A 16,389-nucleotide genomic window follows, 5' to 3' on the forward strand; every position below is an offset into this window, starting at 1 on the left:
TATTAATGGTGCTTCCTCTGAGAATCATCAGTGACTCACCTCCAAACAGAAAAAAACTCAAGGTGTTGATGACTAGTATGACCCCAGGACCTTGGCAGAAAAGGAAAGCCTCAGAAAGGCCATGGCTTACCTTTCTGTGTTCCGTGGAGGGCTGCGGGCAGACGAGCTGGAGTCCAAGCAGCAGGAGGGAACCCAGGACACTGAAAAGGAAAAACAGCAACAGGCAGAGCTATGAGCATGTTCTAGGCAGCAGCATATAGTGGAAAGGTATATTTCTGTTTCATCTTTAGAAGGAAGTGAAAGTTGGTCAGTTGTGTCCGACTCTTTGCGACCCCATGGACTATACAGTCCATGAAATTCTCCAGGCCAGAATACTGGAGTGGGTAGCTTTTCCCTTCTCTAGAGGATCTTCCCAACCCAGGGATCAAACCCAGGTCTCCGGCATTGTAGGCAGATTCTTTACCATCTGAGCCACAGGGAAGGAGTGCAGCCCAACTGGGCCCTAGGGTGTAAACCCAGTGAAGACGCAGAGGGCTAGCCCCACAGGCAAGGAGGCAGCCCAGTGCTGTGGGCGGGGCCTTGGCATGAGGCAGACCTAGGATCAAACTCTGCTTTACCACTTGCTGGCAAGGTTTCCAGGTCAGGACATTGAATTTCTTTGAGCCTCAGTCTCCTTCCTTGTCAATGCGGGAGACCCGGGTTCAATCCCTGGGTCAGGAAGATCTCCTGGAGAAGGAAATGTCAACCCACTCCAGTATTCTTGCTTGAAAAATCCCACAGATGGAGGAATCTGGTAGGCTATAGTCCATGGGGTCGCAAAGAGTCGGACACGACTGAGCAACTTCACTCACTCATTCGCTCCTTCCTTGTAAGATCAGGATACAACAGAAGCTGGCTGGAGGTCTGGGAAGGCTGCATAAGATAACACACGGTGCCTGGCACAGAGTAAGTGCTCATGCATGTTGGTCCTCATGGAGGTGGTAATGTTAGCCCAGAAGGGGGCTTCTGAGCCTGGACAGGAAAGTTCCCCTCCCACACCCTGGGCTTCCTCAGAACCATGCCTCTCTCTGTCCTTGGCTCTTCAGTGTTATATATGTTCTCCACGGGTGGGATTAGCTGTGTTAAGCCCTACTGTCACCAGCACTGATTAGGGCTTGTCATCAAATAAAGAGAAGGTGTAGAAATAGGAGCCAACTGGCCCCAACGCAGCAGGGTGATCTGGACGAGCATGAAGCTTTGGATTCAAACACTTTGAGGCTAGAATCCCAGCTCTGTCATTCCCACCCAGGTGATCCTGGGTGAGCTCACATCTGTGAGCCTTTAAGTTGCCGTATGTAAGGATCACCGAGGACAACAGAGGTGAACACGCCCAGCACAGTTAGTGAGTCAGAGCAGAAACAAGCACTGCCAATTAATTAAATGCCCAGAGCGCCCTGATGTCACGTCATCAATGGCACTGTTTGAAGCATCAAGGCGAAAAGGCCACTGGTCCCACTTGGTTGTCTTTGGAATCCTCTTAGGGTTAAACCCTAAGCACAGTCATGTAACCCGGTGGTTCTCAACCTTTTAGAGGCCTCCAGCGTAGCTGAGAGATGATCCACAGGCCCTTGTCCTGTGTAGAGGGAGGCATGAGGAAAATCTGTCTGAAGCTGGGGGAGGCGGGGGGGGGGGTAAGACCTGTGGAGTTAGGAAAGCTCCCACCATCTCTAGGAACCCTAAGTTCCACCCTAACCCCCACTGTGTATGAATGAGTCTCGTCCTGGAAACCACACAGAATGGATGTGGCCAGACTGGCTAGAAATCATGTGATGGGACAAGAAGCAGGGGGAAGGGATATGTTGTTGCTGCTCCGTTCCTCAGTCATGTCTGACCCCATGGATGCCAGGTACCTCTGTACCAAGGTGTTAAATGCATTGCTGCATCGAGGCCCCAAAACTAAGAACCAAGGGGATGACATATGCACACATTCCAAAGAGGAGGATGCAACCATCTGTTCAGGACCAGAAATGGAGGTGTCCTCCTCTGGCCCCACCCATCCTCAACCTTCGGCCTGAACAAGGAGTGCGGTGTGGGCTGGAGAATGGGACACATTTGCTAGGGATACAGGAGTGCTGAGCACAGCCCCTCCATCCTGCTACAAGGGGAGGAAATAAGGAAGGCAACCATTTAAGAGCTTCATCTGGACCCTCTGTGTCTGCAGTATACCGAGTGGTGCTTGATCGTCCCCTGAAAAGTATCTAAAGGTCAAAACCTATCTGGAGTATCTGGGAGCACAGAGTGATGAGAGAGGGCTGGAGTGGGAGCAGTCTGTGTACCTATAATGTGCAGGGGCAGGAGAGACTGGGGTTCTCCTGTGGAAAATGAGACTTAAGTTGTCCAGTAAGGACCTCCTCAAAGAAGATAACTCATCAGGATCAGGTAACCCCCAAAAGACAGGGTGACATGAGGTGTGTACCCATGGGGTCCAGGAGCTGGAGGAAGGCGGTAAAGGGGTAGCCGATGTCTGCACAGCCTGCACCAGGGGATCCACAGCAGGAGACCCCAGTGAGGGGAGGTTCTTCCAAGGACCAGCCAAAGTGCCCTGAGAGGAGAATCCACAGTGTTGACACCTGCTGAGCCAAGACAGCTACATCAGCTGAGAGTGGGCACCACTCCTGTTGGGATCCTCTATGCCCAGTTACCTCTCTCCCCCATGCTCCATCCTGAAGGAACAAGGACCAGAAGGAGAGGGCACAGAGGGGAACCAGGAGTATGAAGAAACCAGCCAAGCCTTCTCTTCCCTACTACAGTGCTCTGAGGCCAGACCAGGCCCAGGATGTGGGAGGAAAGGAGCTTTAAATTGGATGAGAGACTAAAGATTTTATATCTGACTAGACTTTCTTTTAATGTAGCAAAATATACACAAAATCCCTCCAAGTAAGGAATCTATTCAGAAAAATATTAAAATGAGTGGTGAAAAGAATCAAGGAGTTGATTTATACTTGCTGAGGCTCTAAGCCAGGGCTGTCCAAGACAACTTTCTATGAGGGTGAAAATGTTCTATCTCTGTACTATCCAATGCACAGGCACATGGATTTGTGCTGCTCAGCACACAGGTGGCTAAGGGTGCAGGTCTGGATGGTGAAGTTACTGATGTCTTAGGTTCATCCAAAAATGACTCAAGGAAAATGAAACCTAAAGCTACTAAAGGAAAACTAAAACTTCTAGAAGGATGGACATGCAACCATTAAAGCCATCCCTCCTACACATACACACATCTTTGGGGGCTTTTTGATACTTGTAAGTGAGAGACTGCTCATTAAACCTGCAATGGGCCAGAAAACTGCCTATCTGTCTTCCCTCAGCAAGGCAGGGCCATCTAAAGAAGTAGGTGTGAACATGGTGATGAGGAAAGAACAGTTATTTTCTACTTGCATTCTTACTAGATTTAGGTTGTTCTAGAAATCAAGGGACATGGGCATCACAATTCGGGAGTTTATGCTCCTTGGTTACATAACCTTGGGCAGATCACCTTTGCACCTCAATTCCTCCATCTGTAAAATGGGAATAATGGCACCCGCCCTGACTGTCTCAAATGAGTTTATGTGCAAGAAAATACATTATGAAGCTGTGCCCACAAATCTGAATCACTTGTAACACATTCTGGCACTGTTTACTCATTTAAAAAGAAAACCAGATTGGTGTGGTTTTGTTAAAAAAACAAACAGCGGCTCCAGAAATGTGTTACACCTCAGCCCCTCAAAGTTCTTGGCACACACCTAAGCCACATATTTGTAATGCAATCAAGAGCTGTTTTGCATAACCACTCATCCCAGACTGCACTGCCATAATAGTCAGGGGGACTTGGAGTGGCAGAAGGAGTGGAAAGTGGGAGAAGGGAAAATTTTAGGTTTTCCACTCTCTTGGAGGAACTACATTCCAGGGTTGCCTGGTCAACTCTCCTCCCAGATACGGCTATAGCATGTTCCCTCCCCAGGACACCCTCTCCCAACCTAGCCTAATTCTATTTCTCCACAGCACTTAACCATCTCACCTGCTGTGGTTGTTTAGTTGCTAAGTCATGTCCAATTCTTTTGTGACTCCATGGACTGTAGCCCGCCATGCTCCTCTGTATAGGAGATTTCCCAGGCAAGAATAGTGAAGTGGGTTGTCATTTCCTCCTCCAGGGGATCTTCCCGACTCAGGGATCGAACCTGTGGCTCCTGCACTGGCAGGCAGATTCTTTACCACTGAGCCACCAGGGAAGCCCTACCATTTCACATAGTATGTCTTTTTTCACTTAAACTTCTTCCTCTGCCCACTAGGATATAAGCTCCATGAGATCAGGGAGCCTGTTTGGTCACTCCTTTATCTCCCAGCACCAAGCAGAGTGTCTGCTATATAGAAAGAGCTTAATTCATTGAATTAATGAATACGCCTGCATCATCTTGTGACCGGTGAAATTTCAAGATGAGTGGAAATAGTGCAAATTAACATATTTTAAAGTGTCCAAAGTAATGTTGGGAGATTTTAAAAGCTATTTTACAAGGGATTTATAAAAATCAGTATGTTTTTGAGTCTCTGCATGTGTGTGTTCAGTTGCTCAGTGGTGTCCGACTCTTTGTGACCCTCTGAACTGTAGCCCACCAGGCTCCTCTGTACGTGGCTTTTTTCAGGCAAGAATACTGGAGTCTCTACATGACTTCCACCAAATTTGTTCTTAAAGGATTTACACAAGGTCTGGAAACAAAATGTTTGTGAGTGCTTCTTGTTGCAAAAAGGCTACGCAAGTTATGTTAGATGTTCAAATGCTTCTTTTCTTCATCAAGTCGGGCCCTAGTGAGGCTCAGATGCATAGGGGTACCCAATAAAATTCATGCTGGAATAAAATCTTAGTTATTAAGTGGGCTCTGCTCTGAATGGAATAGAATAAATTCCCCCAGAGGGGAAATTATTCTTTGGACTGCAATCGCAGCAGCCAGAGCAATATATAACCCCAGGGGCCAGATGAAACTCGGCCAAGGGCTGGAAGCTTCCCACCCCTACACTGCAGACTCCACTTTAGGACACCCCACCCTCCTCACACATACCTATCTAATTGGTAGTCCATAGCTGTGCCCACAGCTCTTCAAAACACTGGCAATCTGGCCCAAAGTCTTGTTCCTGCTGACCCAATTCAAAATTAATGTTTGGGGAATGGGAGAGCATGTGTGTGTCTGTGTGTGTGCAACTCGTGTGTTATTTCACTTTGATAGTTTGCTTTGGCAAACTGCTCCCAGCTTGCAACGTTTTGACAGATTGAAGGCTACCAGGGCCTTTGGCAAACAGATCACATACTCCCCTCCAAGCGGTGAGGGGAGCCACATTCCTAGCAAGACTTTCCGATTCACCTTGCAGGAGAAACAACCCAACAGTTCACACCAATCAGGAAAAAAAAGTCATGCCATTTACCCAACCCTGTTCTAGATTTTAAACACTCCATCATTTCATTTCCTGTAGAAAATAATGTTCATTGAAATTTGGTACAAGATTGACATCATGGAACTGGGACTCTGCCCTTCTGTATCTGCCTGGGCCAACACTTCCCCCAAACCCCCACCCCCACCCCAATCATCCTTGACTTTAGTGAGGGTGGATCATGTCACAGACACTGTATACCTGGGATTATCTCAATGAACTCAGTGCCACTTGAACACAGTCAAACTACAAAACAAGAAAAAGAGAGGAAAAAAAAAAAACTTTACTTCTTTTCCTCTTCAGTTAATACAACCCAAGAGATATTTTGGGAGCAACCTGATCAGGAATAAAATTATATCGACCTTTGAAAAGAGAGCCAAAATCTTAGCACTGAAGTGAAATCTCCACGTACTGCACTCTGGAGATCAAAAATGATTGCTAAGCATTCATTTTACTGTATTCAATCCAACCCTCTAACTTCCTCTCACAGCAGTTAAACAGTAAAGGCAAGAAGGGAAGGAGATGAGTTACAAATGACATTAGCCAGAAGACTACACAGTTACCACTGACCTCAATGCTTACAAGTATTATTTCATCTAATTGCCACAACCATCCTGTCAGACACTTTGTTTATACCCATTCTGCAGGTGAGGAAACTGAGGAACAGAGAGGCCAAGTCACTTAGTGAAAAGTATTGAGTGGCGAAGCCTGATTCCAATGCCAACGGTCAGTGTCTCCGTCTGGACCCTTAATCCCTATGGTCTAGGCCTCCTAGGACACAACGCACTGTGAAACCAAGCATTTGTCATTTTATTACACCAATTTTTTTCCCCAGTCTGTATAAGGTGGTGGCTTCCTACATCCATTTTACTTTCTGTCATTTCTTGCAAAAAATAATCAGAGAACAAGTAGATACAGGAAAACATGTACCAGACTCACTAGAGAATATTCTAAAATAATTGAAACTAGCCATTGAAATTCCAAACTTTAAAAAAGTGCATTCTATTTCTTTGCCCCGCTTTCTCATACAGAGTATGCTGAGCTGTGGTAACCTTGTTTAGATGGCTCAGAGTCACCAGAGTGAGTATCAATCAATCGGTGCAGCAGAAGGTGGCAACCTTGGAGCAGAGCAGGCTGAGCGCACTGGAGACGCCTGGGGCTTTCTGAATCCAGTTGGCCCTCTGCCGGTTCCTTCCCACTGTCATGCACTGCTCACCTTACTGTGGATGAGCCTGCACCTCTTAACTCCGCTTCGCTCGGGTCAGCCTTGGCCACGAAAACCTTTAGACAACCAAGCTGCAGCCAAACCAAGACCAAACAGGTTCAAGGAAAAGGCCTGGCTGGCTGTCGTGGAGTAAATGTTTCCATTTTAGAGCCAGACTTAAGGACACCTCTTCTAACTGCATATTTGTTTTTATTGCTTATTTCCAGGTTCTCAACTCTCACAGCCATTTGTGTTTTCTGGACTGGGGTCTCTGGAAAAGTGAGGTGTCCTGTCACAGCACAGCTTTCTTTTTTCATTAATTTATTTGGCTGCAGCATGTGGGATCTCTGATCTTCGTTACAGCATGTAGGATCTTTAGTTGCAACCTTCGGACTCTTAATTGTAGCATGTGGGATCCCTGACCAGGGATTGAACCCAGGTCTCCTGCACTGGGAGTGCGGAGTGTTAGCCACTGGACCACCGAGGAAGTCCCTCAGCACAGCTTTTTAAGACACAAAATCCTTTAGTAAATTCCTCAGCTCAGTGGTGGGTTTCTTGAGGAAACTGTTTCTGATACACCTTTGCAGCAAACAGAACAACCAGCACAGTCTTAGTCCAAATGCAGGGCCAATAAACAGTGAATAAAAGAAAGGAAAGAGAGAATGAAGTGAGGGGAAAAAAGAAAATGAGAGAGAGAGAGAGAGGAAATACCAGTCACCAAGAAATACAAAGTGCTGCTGTGAATGACACTTTCATCAATAAAGTGTTTTCTAAGTACATCCCTAGAATTCACTGTTGGAAAAACAGGAACTGGTGAGGAGAGGGGTGGGGTGGGGGTGGGGTGGGGACAATTGCAAAGGGTGGATTTCTACAAGTTGAAGATATTGATTCTGACCCCAGGGAAGCGGGTGGGGTGTCGATGTTAACCTGAGCCATACAAATTTATTTCAGTCCATAAGGAACAGGTAGTTGGCAGCTCAGTGACACACCTTGACTGCGTTGAACCTTTTAGGTACAGGAGGTTCTAGAAAATCCCACTGTTAAGTTCTGAGGGATGAGGATGCATGCCAAGTGCAGGACTGTGCCAGGGATAAAGAAAAATCAATACTGTCTGAACGCTTGCCATCGTTTTATAGGGAGGGGTTTGCCAAGACAGTCCTCCAAGAAACTGTTTTATTTCCTCCTAGCCTCTATGCCTACCATTCAGATGGTTCCTACTGGGCTTCCCACAAAAGATTCCAGCAGGTTCTTCCCTGGTACTCTTCTGCACTCACCAGATGAGTTGCGTTCCTATGGAATTTATCCATGGTCCCCAAATTGATGATGCCAGGGCTTCGTAATTACATAAAATGTTCAAATGTACACAAGCCCATGAAACAAAACGTGAAAAGAAAGAGTAGTTGGTAGTTGTTTCTACATAAATGAAGCTGAATGCTTTGGAAAAGACTTGATAAAGGCAAGTTGCCAAGAAAAAAAAAACTGGCAAATTTGGTGTGGATTGGACAACTGTAAATGATTAGAAGCAAAAATAATAAAAACTCAGCATCATTCTATACTCAGATTGCTTTGCAAATGTCTTAGATTCTCATTCCACTTGAAAGAAACCCAAATGGAAACCTTTGATAATGCTATGGGTGTGGTCTGTGCAAGAAAGACAATCAGGGGTTCACGCTCAAGGAAAAGTCCTTGGCCCCCACATCAAACACTTGGTGAGTGTACATGTGCTTTATGTTAAAAATAAACTGTTAAAGGTGTGTGTCTGTATCACTTGTATGATTTTCTGCTTTAACTTACTTTTATAATTAAGTAAAAATCCTGATTAGGAAAGAAAAATCTACTTTATCTCTCTCACATTAAAGAGAATTATTCATTCAATGTTCAACAAATCATGGGTTGGCCAAAAAGTTTGTTTGAGTTTTTCTGTAACATGTTATGGAAAAGCTCGAATGAATTTTTTGGCCAACCCAATATTTATTACGCATCAATTGGGTAGTGGTTTCAATGTGGGCCAGAGCAATTCAGCCCTGCCTTAGTACACCCTGAAGTTTAATACTTAGGATCTCAGCCTGGCCTCTTCTGCTTTCTGTCCTGCACCTCCCTTCCCCTTATGCCCCGCCCCTTCCCTTATGCCCCTCCCCTCCCCTTATGCCCCGCCCCTCCCCCTTATGCCCTGCCCCTTCCCTTATGCCCCTCCCCTCCTCCTGCCCCATCCCCCTCCTTCTCCTTCCCCGCCCCCTTGCTCCTCCTACCCCTCCTCCTGCCCGACTCCCACCACTCCCCTCTCTCCTGCCACTTCCTTCCTCCAGCCTCCCTGCATCCTCCTTCTGTCCCTCCCTACTCCGTCTCTTCCCTCTATTCTTCCTTATCTTATTTCCCACCTCCTCCAACCCACTTCTTGGTCACTGGCACAGGAACACTAACTGATCCCATGACCCTTCCCAATTATCACAGATTTCCCCTCTCCAAAGGGAGTCTCAATTTTCACACCTCAGCTCTCACTACTTTGGGCATTCTCTTTCTTGCACTTAGACTTTTTCAACCTCCTTCTTTCTTGCTTTTTGTCTTCAGGATCTTTTTCCAGTTCTCCAAGAACTAGAACCTTTCTCTTTCTCCTTTCCTCAATCCCTTATGGTTGTATTTCTCAGTGAAGTAGCTGACAGGCATTACAGTAATATTCCTGTACTGAACTGTGTATCAAGGAAAAGAAAAGCCTCACGTTTCAGAAGACTAAAACCAGACACTTGACCTAGGGCCATCAACCTGTAAAACCCTTAAAATGATCCAGAACTCTCCTTCATAAGAGCTATAAAAATCACCATCTAACCCTGTAATCCCTCTAATTACATCTGTATTTCTTCAAAAACTACTATTCCAAATAAGAATCCCCGAATCAGCTTTAACCATTTGTTTGGCATTTTCAATAGTTGTGTTTTCCTCTGTGTTTTCATTTCAAAGATATATTATGTCAGCTGCACAAAAGCACTCTACAAGGTAAAGAAAGAGCCCTTGACCGGAGTGATTGGCTCTAAAGAAACTTGGTTGGCTGGTCATCTTCAACTGTTACGCTGCTTCTAGAGAGAAAACTGAGTTTCATTCCTCTCGATCACTGAACAAACGCACAAAGATGTAATTGTACATACAAGAGAAAAAAAAATGGTGCACAATTTGGAGCAAGTCTTTAAGAGATAAATATGCTCCTGTATTACTTAGTGCCTTTTCCTCTCTAACTTGTGATAGGTGACAAATCTTAATCTAGCCTTGACCAACTCTACTCCAAATGGATATCACCTGTCCTGAATTTTGCACAGCATCCAAGACTCATCCAAGGTCCAAAGGCAACTCAATAACCAGCTCCGTGCAGTTAGTCTTAGTGTTTCTTCTGCTACTGGATTTAACTATGGCTCTTTTTATTACTACAGACTCTGAGCATGGCAGAGGCACTCTTGCTATATTAATACTCAGGGCTTTTCCATCTCTTTCAGTGGAGAAGCTGGCTTTCTGTTTCGCTGTGGCTTGGCAAGAACTGGGGAGGGATTTTTAAACAAAATCTCTGCATATCAGAATTGTGAATCCCCTTAAATGTTTTTTTTCCTCTCAGGGGTTTTCTTGGCGACTAACTCCTAATTTTGACCTGTTTTCTCTATAGGTAGAGATATCCTCCAGCTTTTCCTATTAATCTTTATGCATTTGGCTGCCTTGATCAATATTGTTTTTTTAAACCCTGAGTATTTGTGTGTCTCTATGTGTTTCTCATCTACCAGTTTTATCAAAGACTTTTACTCTTAAAGTAACCATGGCCTTTTCCCCCAGAACATTTTGAAAAGTATTTAAACAAAAGACATTCTTGCTTTTTTTATCCCCCCTCCCCCTCAGGTTAAAATATATTTATGTGGGCCTCGAAACAGAATGCAAAATGGTTTATGAGCACCTGGCTTATAAAGAAGGAGACTTGGTGGAAATTTTCAGCTGAGCTCTCCTGAAGACTTGCTTGTACTCATAACTCATATATTCTTTCCTTAGAGCAGGACTGTTGGAGAAACGTCCTGCTGAGTTGTTGTTGTTTAGTCACTAAGTTATGTCCGACTCTTTGCAACCCCATGGACTGTAGCCTACTAGGCTTCTCTGTCAATGAGATTTCTCAGGCAAGAATACTGGAGCGGGTTGCCATTTCCTCCTCCAGGGGATCTTCCCGACCCAGGGATCAAACCCACATCTCCTGCTAACCTCTGAGCCAGCTGGGAAGCATCATCTGACTGAGCAGCTCTTTTCAAACAATCCCTTCAGCAGGACCCTAATCCTGGAGGCCTGTCAAGACTCCCAGAGTTCTGCCTGGAGGGTAGCAAGGCCACATCTAGCTTTCAACAGCTCCTACCCTGCTAACTTCTAATCTGTTGGCAATTTCTCTGAAATAATGCACAGCTTGGAGGTGAGCCCACCAGGCCTCCCTGGGAGATGGCCTCCATATCACAGATCATTACAGAGGTTAACTGCAGGGGCATCAATTAAAATTCCAAACATTAAGAAAAAAAAAATTTTTGCAAAAGGGACTTCTCTCAGATGAAGCCCTTCCTGTACAGCCTGGGTGGCCCCACATTTTTGAGGGTCTTCAGTATTCAAGGGGGCCTTTCTGATAGCAGCCAGACTCACACTTGCTTACTACATGAGGAAACAACGTTTTATTTGCTGCTCTTTTTAATTCAATTAAATATACAACTGTGACTTCCACTTCTGTGTCTCTCATTGGGTCCTGGTGCTCAAAGAGGCTGTGGTCCTAAGATGAGTGGGTGGACAGCTGCATGTCTCACTCCCCTGTGGTTTTACAGCAGGACATGGGAGCGTCCACAAACTGGATACACATTTTATGTCCTGAAACAGCTTTTCAACTGTGTTTTAAACTATGGCTAGAAACTGTCCACATGCTAATTTAGATACCAAAAATGAACACCGAAGAGACTCAGGCTGCTCTGTTCATGGCTGGATTTTGTAGAGGCCTCAGAATGGAGCATTTCCTGCCTTCTCTGACTCTTTCTGACACATTGGTTTATGTCACTGACAGAGAAGCTTATAGCTCTGCATGGGTCTTTGGACTGCAGGCCTGCACATGTCAGTTCATGTAAAATTATACAAGCAATTACAGACTAAGAGTACACACACGCACTATACTCAGTGAAATGCCAGCCATGGGCTAAGAGCATCTGCCTGACAAATGCTCTAGCCCTGGTTGAGCCATTACATGTGGCACCATCATAATAACATGTTATAGACCATTTTCACTTTTTAGTGTAAATTCTGGGCATTTGGGACTATCATAGTTATGGAGGGGAAAAAATAAGATAACCTTAGTGATTCAACTTTGAAACAAAAAGTTCTTTTCCCTTTCTAGATTCTGAGTCAATTTCTTTAAAGAATATCCTGAGATTGTAAAATGAGCTTCACTAAAGAACTGTTACCAATTGCAATTACTTACCTAGATGGACCAAGATATTCTGAATACTACGCAGCTAAAACCAGTCACAAGGTAAACTCGATGCAGAGGCTAACGTATAAGCTCTGCTGCTCTGCTGCTAAGTCGCTTCAGTCGTGTCCGACGCAGTGCGACCCTCTGGACGGCAGCCCACCAGGCTCCCCCGTCCCTGGGATTCTCCAGGCAAGAACACTGGAGTAGGCTGCCATTTCCTTCTCCAATGCATGAAAGTGAAAAGTGAAAGTGAAGTCGCTCAGTCATGTCTGACTCTTCGAGACCCCATGGACTGCCACCCACCAGGCTCCTCCATCCATGGGACTTTCCAGGCAAGAGTACTAGAGTGGGGTGCCATTGCCTTCTCTGAACATATAAGCTATCATCTGTAAATTCTGATTCCAAATTCTGATGTTTATGCAAATAGACTCATGAATCTCATAATGTGTAAACATTACAAATTTGAACTTCTAAAATAAATTTCCCTTAATAAAATACTGCCACTGGCTATTTTATAATGATTAAGTATTTTTTGTTGTTTTTTTTACATAGGATTTTAATTGAAGAATTTTTAAAGGGGTCTATCATCTTTAAGAAAGCTTGAAAAAAGTCTCAGTATACAGACTAAATTCCAGAGCACCAAGCCTTTTCCCTGAGTCTACACTGAAGGAGTGGGCATCAGGAGATAAACACTGATTTTCTGATCTGCGTACAGAGACCATACTGCTTGTTCCACTTACTTTGCATGGCTGATATCAGTATCAAGTTAAGAATGCAGGGGCAAGTCACAGATGCTTTGAACAAACAGGAGCAGCGAGGCCACCTTTTAAATATACCAGATCAATTATATCACAATCTGTGGGCATGCAGCAAGAGGACAATATTTTCTAAAGTTCTTCAGGTAATTTTATTAAGCAGCCATGATAAATACCCACAAGTCCATTAACAGTTTTATTTTAAGAAAAATCTGAGGGGACTTTCCTGGCACTCCAGCGGTTAAGACTTCCTGCTTCCAATGCAGGGAACATGGGTTCGATCCCTGGTTGGGGAACTAGGATCCCATATGCCAAGCAGAGCATCAAATGAATAAATAATAAATGAAAACTCTGAGTCCTAGATATCTCTCAGCAAATAGCAGAGTACAGCATAGAGCCCAAGCCACTTAATCTCAGTCTAAGCACTTCTCACCACAGCACATAGCTGTCCAGGCCTCAGCAGCCTTTGTGAGCATCAAACTCGCTACACATATGTACATGGCTCATCAAAAGTACCAGTGAGATGCAGGCCTCAAGGCTCATTACCAGAAGAAATATACAGGAAAATTCAAATGTTGAATTGCTTATTTTCCTATTTCCTTTTAAAAGACTTTCCACTCACCTGAAGGACTCCATGAAACAGGAAACCATAATCCTGGGTGTCCCAGGAAAAAGCAAGGGCTCCTCAGAGATGCTGCCAATTTTCTGCAGATGGGGGTGATGTTCACCTCCTACAAAAGAATAACAATGCCATTTTTAGTATCATCAGCTTACAAAGAGTCTAGAATCTAAGATTCTGCCGCTTAGGCCAGCCCGTTCCACAAGAAGTGAGCAAATGGAAGACATTAGTACAAAAATACCATTGCCCATTTATGCCCAGTTATGGTCACCAGATTGCCCAAATGAAAGTTGATTATATATGAAAGTGAGGTAACAGATTTCCAGGACACTCAGCACAGTGACCCAGAGAAAATGTTTAATAAGCCACCATCAGTATGAGTACTTCAGAGTCCAAGCCAACAGCAGAGTTGTCATTAGGCAAATGCGCACTGGAAATCTTGTTCCATCCATTAAAGGCTACTTGACCCATTAGAAAGTCCTTTCACCTCTGCGTCCTGGTTACTCCACCTGTACAGTAGGGGTAAAACTACTGCCTAAACACAAAGAGAAATGACGTCTGGATACTGACAAACCTTGACAACATCACACAAGTGAAGTACAAAAGGCTACGTATTGTATGATTCCATTTACAGGAAGTGTTCAGAACAGGCAAATCTATAGAGACAAAAAAAACACATTCGTGATTACCAAGGTCTGGAGGGTGGGGAGGGGCTACTTTGAGGGTGTGAGGATTCCACCCGAGGTGACAAAAATGTTCTAAAGTTAGATTGTGATGATGGCTGTACAATTTTGTGAATACACTAAAAAAAAAAAAAAGCTTAATTCTACATGTTAAATCGGCAAGTATATGGCATGTGAATTACATCTCAATAAAACTGTTCAGGACTTCCCTGGTGGTCCAGTGGTTAGGACTCCGTGCTTCCACACAGAGAGGGGACGGGTTCAATCTCTAGTGGAGGAACTAGGATCCTACACGCCATGTGGTACGGACAAAAACAACAGAACAGGAAAAAAAAAATAAAACCTGTTCAAAAAATATGTCCTAAAGAACTGAGGCAGGTTGCGAATATTAAACGAGTGGACACATGTCATATGCTTAGCCCAGTCCCTAGAACAGAGGATGCTCAATTAAAAGTAGCTCTGGGGAATTCCTTGGCAGCCCAGTGGTTAGAACTCAGTGCTTTCATTGCACTGGGCCTGTTTTCAATCTCTGGTCAGGGACTCAGATCCTGCACAGCAGGACAAAAAAAAAAAAAAAAAAAGTAGCTCTGAAGATACCGATGGAGGAAGAGGTCAAGTAACATAAAGTCTGTTGTCACGGAAACAACAGGAAGGCAAAACCCCTCACCTACAAACACTACTCCATTCAGAAAATTGCACTGAACACAATTTCTCAACACTGTCAAATGAGGCAATGGTTTCAAGAGTAAATTATAAATAGCATCAGACAGCCTGGGATGGGAGGCTAGGTTGGAATGGAATGGAATGGGGAGAAAAATCATGGTCCAGACTCCTCTCCTCACACACCTCCTCCCAAGGAAAGACGAAGAAATGAAACAGGGTTTCAAGGTGTGCCCAGGAGTCCTCATTAATAAAGCCAGAGTTTTCCAAAATCACTGCTTTCCAAATTCTCCTCAGGACTTCACATTTCCTTTTCACTAGAAAGGCGAGGTGGGGGATAAATTACAAGGATGTATGAAAAGACAGTCAGAAGAATCAGAAAATTCCATTTGCAGGGGAAAATAATCAAGACATTTAAAGTCACCACCAGCCATTTCTGGGGGTTATTAAGACAGTCAAATCTCTTGACTGTAATCACCCCTAATTAGCCATCAGCAACTCATGAAATTACTCATGGTATTGAAGACCCTTAAATTCCTGGGTCTCAGCCAAAAGTTACACTGAGATCCACCAGGAAGAAGGCCAACAAGTGCAAATTGGAACAGTTAAAACCCCTCTGAATCTGAGACACGGTCTTCTTACTCTTGGCTGGAAAGCGGATATGCACAAAGACGGGATTTAACTTGGGAGTCAGAAGAAACCTCTGCCAAGCTCTTGATAATGATCAACTAATCAGTAATTATTTACTTAGTATTTGGGGCACTCAGGTTCTTTCCAAGGTGCTATGGAATTCAAGAGAAGATGAGGCAATGCAGAGTCTTACTTTACAACTTAAAACGTGGATAAGTTTTAGGGACGTGAAATTGTGTGGGAAAAGATCAGAGTCATCCAGAATAACTTAGGGTAAAGAGTGTGATGCAGATACCCTGAGCATAAATAGAGCTAGTTCAGGAGGAGAATCACTAGGGAGCTAGTATCAACAAAGAAGGTAGGACTGAAAATCCGTCCTTAGAGCCTGTGCAGGTTACAAAAAACAACCCAGAGGGGTTGGCAAGAGTGTACACTGCAACCTGAAAGGCCTGGATCAAGGGCCAGTTTTCCCACTTATTAACCGGGGACCTCAGGCAATTAACCTTTTAGACTTTCAACTTCCTCATCTGTAAAATGGAGGTACTATCTGTAATACAGTTGTTATGAGTATTAAATATTTATTGAGAGTCCATGATGTGGATGTTAAACACCCACTCTCTCTCTCTCTGTTTCTCATACACACACACATCAGGCATGGTCCCTGCCCTGAAGGAAATTACTGGGTTGGCCAAAAATTTAATTTGAGTTCTTCCATAAGATGTAACAGAAAAAAACCTGAACAAACTGTTTGGCCAACTCGATACAATCTAGATGCTAGAGAGCTGCACACCTGAAAGAAAGTGAAGCATAAATAAGTATAAAAATAAAACTGTGATAAGAGCCATGGAAGAAAGTGCAAGGTGCCTCAGAAAGTATCCTGGACAGTGGTCAGAGACAGTCCCTCTGCAGAAGGCCTTTATGCTGGGTTTTGAGGGGTGAGTAGG

General features: G+C 44.3%; 1 protein-coding gene across 1 annotated transcript in view; it reads right to left on the reverse strand.

Moving 5' to 3' along the window:
- LOC120853518 (thrombospondin type-1 domain-containing protein 4) overlaps positions 1 to 13,580 on the reverse strand; it is a 631,548-nt gene extending 617,968 nt beyond the window's left edge. The window contains exons 1-2 of the mRNA XM_040227426.1: positions 13,476 to 13,580; positions 131 to 200 (exon numbers count right to left, since the gene is read on the reverse strand). Coding sequence (XP_040083360.1) covers positions 131 to 200; positions 13,476 to 13,504 — 99 coding nt within the window. The 5' untranslated portion in view covers positions 13,505 to 13,580. The remainder of the gene's footprint in view (positions 1 to 130; positions 201 to 13,475) is intronic.
- Positions 13,581 to 16,389: the final 2,809 nt, after the last annotated feature.

The sequence above is a fragment of the Oryx dammah genome, unplaced genomic scaffold (genome assembly GCF_014754425.2).
Source record: "Oryx dammah isolate SB20612 unplaced genomic scaffold, SCBI_Odam_1.1 HiC_scaffold_26, whole genome shotgun sequence".
Lineage (NCBI taxonomy): Eukaryota > Metazoa > Chordata > Mammalia > Artiodactyla > Bovidae > Oryx > Oryx dammah.